This window comes from Arachis ipaensis, chromosome B01 (assembly GCF_000816755.2).
Source record: "Arachis ipaensis cultivar K30076 chromosome B01, Araip1.1, whole genome shotgun sequence".
Classification (NCBI taxonomy): Eukaryota; Viridiplantae; Streptophyta; class Magnoliopsida; order Fabales; family Fabaceae; genus Arachis; species Arachis ipaensis.
This window is the reverse complement of record NC_029785.2, coordinates 131,257,929-131,264,606: the sequence shown is the minus strand read 5'-3', so window position 1 is coordinate 131,264,606 and position 6,678 is coordinate 131,257,929. Positions and strand designations below refer to the sequence as shown.

At 36.6% G+C, this 6,678-nt stretch overlaps 1 protein-coding gene across 4 annotated transcripts; it reads right to left on the bottom strand.

The window, feature by feature from the left end:
* LOC107639214 (ATP-citrate synthase beta chain protein 1) lies at positions 1,049–6,150 on the bottom strand. 4 transcript variants are annotated; one of them, XM_016342690.2, is made up of 17 exons: positions 6,011–6,150; positions 5,044–5,156; positions 4,824–4,926; positions 4,638–4,703; positions 4,425–4,548; positions 4,202–4,336; positions 3,881–3,941; positions 3,723–3,799; positions 3,445–3,600; positions 3,217–3,345; positions 2,949–3,081; positions 2,746–2,873; positions 2,423–2,528; positions 2,233–2,309; positions 2,057–2,127; positions 1,675–1,959; positions 1,049–1,531 (listed from the first exon to the last, which is right to left on the bottom strand). In XM_016342690.2, exons 2-17 carry the CDS (start codon positions 5,141–5,143, stop codon positions 1,456–1,458), a joined length of 1,827 nt encoding a protein of 608 aa, XP_016198176.1. In that variant the 5' UTR covers positions 5,144–5,156; positions 6,011–6,150; the 3' UTR covers positions 1,049–1,455. The 4 variants fall into 4 exon arrangements, with proteins under 4 accessions (XP_016198176.1, XP_020961012.1, XP_016198184.1 ...); XM_021105353.1 differs by lacking the exon at positions 6,011–6,150 and adding an exon at positions 5,872–5,893; XM_016342698.2 differs by lacking the exon at positions 6,011–6,150 and adding an exon at positions 5,421–5,506.

Below are 6,678 nucleotides of genomic sequence, written 5' to 3'. Positions count from 1 at the left end.
AGAAACATAACGAATTATATATTAAAACTAAAAAATGATCATTTATAAATAGTAAGGATAATAAAATTTTTTTTGGTGACTATAAGGATAACAAATGAAAAAGTATAAGTAACCAACAACATTTTTGAACAATATGTAAACAATGTGAATTAATAGGGTTAAAAGAGTAAATTTAATTAGTAACATTAAATTAAGGTGTAATGTATTTTTATTTGATTGATGGTTGTTCATGTTGTTCAAGATAGTCATTGTTTACCTAACACTTCCCTAAATTTGAATATATTGAAGTAATATTAGATAAATTTTCTCATATATTCATGACAGAAATGTAATCAATTCTAGAACAATCAAACAACAAATCATTAAATATAGTATAACAATTGAGTAAATGATATGGTTCATTCATAAATAAGTGGGTTAATTTACCCTAGTGCGATGCTGGAAAAGGAAAAAGAATATATAAAAAAAATCGGGCTTTATCTCCCTCTCTTTTGAGAAACTAGGTACTTAGGTAGAGGTAGGTTTATTTAGTAGGAGTTGGTTTCGTGCACATCATCAATAAGCCATAAGGGCGTGCACGCACACAATTTTGCCAGGCTTGAAAGATACATTGATACAATGAACAAAATGGAATCTAGGTATATTTTCCTATTTTAGGTGTATCTATAATTATATTACTTTTTAAAGGGAAGTGAAGGCTGCAGTGTTCAAAACTTGAAATTTTCCCTTTGCCTTAAACAGAAAGCCTCGTTTTATGATTGTGATAGTCGCATCACTATTTCCTGCCATGGGTGATCCATCTCTAGGAGCAAACAATTGGTATTGTAAGATATGCTTAGCGGAACTGAGTTGTTATTACATCCCACAGTTAGCTTTTTCCCCTTCCCTTTCTCAAATAATGAGATTATGTACGATTAATTTAAGAGATGTTTACACAAATTAGGGTAGTTATGCCGAATCCGATGTTGCTAAAGCAGCAACAAATTATTCAATCGCTTAAAAAGTAGATTAAGAAATGTACGTGAAAATAGGTGAAGCTAGCTTTGACTTGTGGGTGCACCGTGCAGTCGTGCCACACAGAAACAACTTTATTGCAACTTACAAGATTACAATTCTTTCTTACTTGAGCATAAAGTCATAAACATACAGGTGCAAATTACAAAATAATGCGCTCGAACTTAGTGATTGCTCCTTTTTGAAGCCACAATTAGATCAGGGATCAAAGTTTTAATAAAGAAAAAAGAAAAACTTTAAAATAGACTAAATTATTTCTTAACGGAATTTTAATATAAATAACTTACAGTGGAAGATGACTAGCAAACAATAGACCGTAACACTAGTCTAACAGCACAAAAACAAAACCAAAAAGAATATATCCCTCCAGTATTATGCACTATGTCCCAGCATATTGCTGATTTAATGCATGGAGAAGTTCTTCAGTCAAACTAAATCCCCTCACTTTGTGTAAAGAACATCCTCCCATGGGTGGCGGTAGAGCGGCTGCTTCAATCTCTTTTGGTCAAACGTATGCCTGAAATTTTTAAAGAGGAACATTAACATCGTCTAACTATTTGTATATATATGTACGTGTATTCAAAAACTGCTTTGCTCTACAAGATGTTAAAATAAAAAATTGCACTTGATGAAAATTATATAGTATTGAACTAAACTCACCCAATCAGACCAATGGAACGTGCCAGAACAAAAAGCCCATTCAGATAGCCGATATCCACAATTTCATCAATCTCTTGTTTGGTGAACATTCCACTTCCAGCAAGAAGGTCCAAGAAAAGGGACCCAATTGCACCATCCACGTTTAGAACCAAGTTATTTGCCTTGGTGAGGGTGTAGTCTTCAACTTGTACAGCATATTCAATGTATTTCACAGAAGGAAAATGCGTGCGAGCAAACTTCTGTAGCAATTCGACTCTCTTATCTTTGTTATCCCTGCTCTTGATTCTATTTTGCAGACCCAAACCAAGCTTCATACATTTAGATTTTTATGGCAAAAACATAATAATTATAAATTAGCACACAAACAGGAAGTATGCATTACCTGTGCCCTATTCCTGGCACACGAATGCCTTTCTTCTTCATACTTTCTACAAACTCATAAGGTGTAAGACTCTGCAACAAGTGAAAAAAAAAAACAGAGTTATGCATGTTGAAATTCTAGATGGGTATCAAAAGCTAAAGTATACCAGCTTCATAAGAAAGGCCTATTGATCATACCCTGTCACAAGCATCCTTGAAGTAGCGAGCAGCATCATCAACAGCGCCCCCAAATCGTGGACCGATTGTAAGCAACCCTGTTTTAGAAGCACATTTCCCACCATTTAAACCAAATACTAGCATAAAGAATCACTGTCTCCTAAAGATACTAAGCATACCTCAGCTGTAAAGAGACTGAACACTGTAATACCTGATACAAGACAAGAGACAAGGTCCTTCCCAGCCCTCGCTGTCACTATGGCATTGTGAGCACCAGAAACACAAGGACCATGGTCGGCACATAGAATGATGCATATCTGTCCAATATAATACATCAGCAAACTGAGAAGCTGGAGGAAAGTATTCAATATTTTCTTCGAAAAGCGGTATCTAAATGAAAAACTGGCAGTACTATGACATACTTTAAAAAGGCTTGAGGCTAAGCACAAGCAATTGCACATGTTTTCGAGACAGATATGCCGAGAAATGAAGGGACAGAAGAAGTTTAAAGGACTGGAGCATTAGATAGTCTACCTCAATAAATTGAGTGCAATAGCGGGGAAGGCTGCGTTTGAACCACAAAAGACAGATAACATCACCCACACCAAAACCCTGTTCGATAATGGAAGACATTGGTACACCAGCATAGCACGGCTCCTCACCTAAAATATGGAAGAGAACCTTAATACAACTACCAAATCTGTGTCTAGGAGACAGAGAGACAACTCAATGTATACCTCTGTCATCAGAGATGGTGGAAACGATATGAGTTGGAGCGCGGACTTTTCCATTCCTAATTGCAATGCTAAGGTCCTCAGGGATAGGTGGAGGGGTGAACTCCTTCACTTGTGTTATATTCCCTTCTTTAACCTTCCAAGAGGAAACTCAACCATGATACTATAGCTAAGGGAAGAGAATTTTCTAAAACACTGCTCCCTTCTGGGGCTGGGGAGAAGGTAAATCTCAAAGAAAAGGAAATTTCAAAGATACAACAAGTGAACTAACCAACTTGTCATATGTTTCCTTTATTGCATCTTCAAAAGATTCATATGACGTGGGAACAACAGCTCCAGCTTCCTTTAGTGCCTGATTCTTTGCTTGAGCAGACTCCATTTCACCACCACTTTTGGCTCCCTTGATTTATGGAAATGCCAACAAATATTAGGAACTGCTCCTCTTATATACCAGTGTTTTAATTGTGAAATAGTGAAAGATAATGAAGCAGTGACGTACAGCATGACCAAATTGTACTTCAGATTTGAAGAGTCTTGCACAGGTTCCACTAACCCAGGCAACAACTGGTTTTGTTACTTTCCCTTCTTTTAGGGCTTCCACAAGAGAATACTCATCACGCCCACCAAGTTCCCCAAGTACTACCATCATTTTGACCTGAGGTTTAATGTGAATCAAGACTAATCAATGACAAGAAACTGTGGGCTCTAAATTACAAGCAGAGATTTATGATTAGTTGATATATATGCAGTACCTCCAAGATAAATGCAAAAATTTACCTGGGGAATGTTGTTAAATCGCAAAACATGATCCGAAAGTGTGGAACCCGGAAAAACATCTCCTCCGATGGCAATGCCTATAGCAACGGCAGGATATAACTCAAAACAAGCAATACAAAATACAAAATCATAAGACTAGAATTCAAACTCAGTGGCACCTTCATAAATTCCATCAGTTACACGGGCAATAGAGTTGTACAATTCATTGGACATACCACCCTGCAGTTCAAAAAGTTGTTTTCTCTCAAAACCATCAAATATGTCGTCAGAACAGGCCAAGAGAAATAAAGCTCAAACTCCGAATTTATTGTGACTATAACTACCAGTTGGTATAGAAACAATTCAGTTATAAAATCTATGCATCAGCGAATATCTTGGACACCTTTTGCACCTTGTTAACACCATCTGAAAAAGGTTTTTCCCCCACACAGGAGAAAGATGAAAATGTATATTTAACAGAAAAATGATTATAGACATACAGATTTAGAAACAAATCCGACAGATCCAGGCCTGTAGAGCTTGCAATGAATTATATTGTCGATTGTTCCAGCTGTGTCACCTATCTTAAAAGCACCGGCTTGAATGCCTCCAACAGTGGCTGGGCCAATAACAACCTAATATATCAACATTAGCTCAAAATAAGTATTCCAGGATAATCTATTCAACTATTAGGTAGGTTTGAATTTTCATTTCTTCTCTAACCTTGTTGTTTGTCCGGGCATATGCAATTAATTCCTTAGTGTCTAACTCAGGTACACCTTCGGCAATAATAGCAACAACTCTGATTGTTGGCTGCTTCAGAGCAGACAAGGATGATGCTGCGGCACTGCAAGTATATCAAACTTCACGTTTACTGTGCAAGAACAAACCCAGAAAGGCCTCGAATCAAATCAAAACAGCAACACCACCACTTACCTTCTAAATGATGCAAAATTGATGAACACATCAGCAGTAGGATGCGCAGCACAAGCTGCTTCAATGCTGCAAAAGAAGAAAAACATACTGCTATGAACACATTGCACTACGACAAACAACAGGTTATATAAGCAAAATCTGAAGCAGGGAAGAGGAATCTTTAAATTATGCATGAACTATTCATACGTAGAATGAACTGGGATGGCGATTTCCTGTTGACCAAAAAAGAGCTTCTGAAATCCCTCAGAACCAGGATTAATTATTCCAGCAACTGATGGTGTTTCCCTGCCTATAAATAAAAAATTGGAGCTTCCATTAAAATTGAAAACTAAACAATGATCAGTGTGTAGTCATATAACTCGTTAATGTTTGTGTGGAGGAATATGATGAAAGAGTCGACACAAACCACAAAGAAAGTCAAAATCAAGCATCCGCTGGATGGGTAGTTGCTTGTAGTTGTAGAATAAAGCCTGTGTGTTACTGGAGAATAATTGTCCTGTCGCCATGACAAAGATATACCTGGTGACATACGAGTGAATTACTTTCTAGTTGCAGCAGAAACCCGAAACAGTAAAAATATAAAATTTAATAATATATCCTGTATAACAGTCAAATCACAGACAGAGGTAAGGTTGATATTTAAACTTAAACATTAGTAAACTAATACCCTTAATAATATTATAGAAAATCATTCCGAATTCCATGATATAAAATCTGAATAGAAAAACAAAGCAGACGCGGGAGTTAGAATGCAGGAAAAAACAAAACAGGAAGAGAACAAACCAGAATGTGAGGCCTCTTTAGCTTGAAATAAAGGGAGGAAATGAATTCAAAACATACATTGACGAAGAAAAATGGACCCTACCCTATCACTCACATTCTCGCAATCGCAATCAAATGAACCATAATAATAATAACAAGAAAATTTTTTTTTCAACAAAACAGATCCAAACCGGGACAAATATTAAACTATACCAAATATTAAACTAACAAGTTACCCCAACGAAACGGACGTGACGATAGGCTTTACTAATTACGCATTAAATTAAACCAACTAAAATCTAACGTTCATCCAACACATGAAAAGCAAAGCTCAGCTACCACCAAATCGAAGCGTAACGCATTTAAGATCCAAACAATGAACGCAAATACAAAATTCCGAATCCGGCATTTCAAATGAAGGAGTAATGAAACATGCATGAAAGATCTAGCGAATACGAATGCGAATGCTCACGAATAGCATGTGGAATGGAAGTGGCTAAACGTGAACCCACACACATGACAGGGAATCGGAAACAACAGCAGAGGAAGGAGGGAGATCTGAGATTGGAAACGAAACGAAGAAGACGGAGAGAGAAAGAGAGAGAGAGTACCTGGTCTTGGCTTGGTGTGGGGAATAGAGTGGGAAGAGAAATGCATGAAAATGGGAGGGAGGGGATTTATATGGCAATGGCAGTGAAAAGGATTGAGTGTGTCACGTGGCGCGTGGCTGTTAGTTAGCTCACGAGTCACGACCTATGAGTCTATTATGCATTTATAACTGTAACTGCTCTTATCGTTCAATCGCAGACACTGCCCATGTCTCAACAGATACATGAACTACGGACGCTCTGGGACATATTTCACACGAGGCATTGACACGTGGGTTTTTTGTGTTTAAAATAAACCAGTTTCACTACGAATCCCAAGTATTTTAATCAAAATTCAACAAAAATGAAAATGAAAAGGAAAATCAATGAATGATTTTAGGTGGAAGTATTTAATTTTGTTAGTTATTACTAATTATGAAGATAGTTTTGGGTTTATTGATCTATTGGTACTCAAAATAAAAAATATCATACATCGGAATTGGCATGTTGACTTTCGTTTAATTATGAGAAATGTAAACACGGTGGTAGATACTATGACAAAGATGGCGATGAAGTTACAACTTTTTCATATGAAGCTTGCTTCACATTAGGAGGAATTTAAAAGTAGTCTTAAAAAGAATTATCCTTCTATTTAAGAATATTTTTTTTAAAGTTTTTTTTTTTTTAGTTTA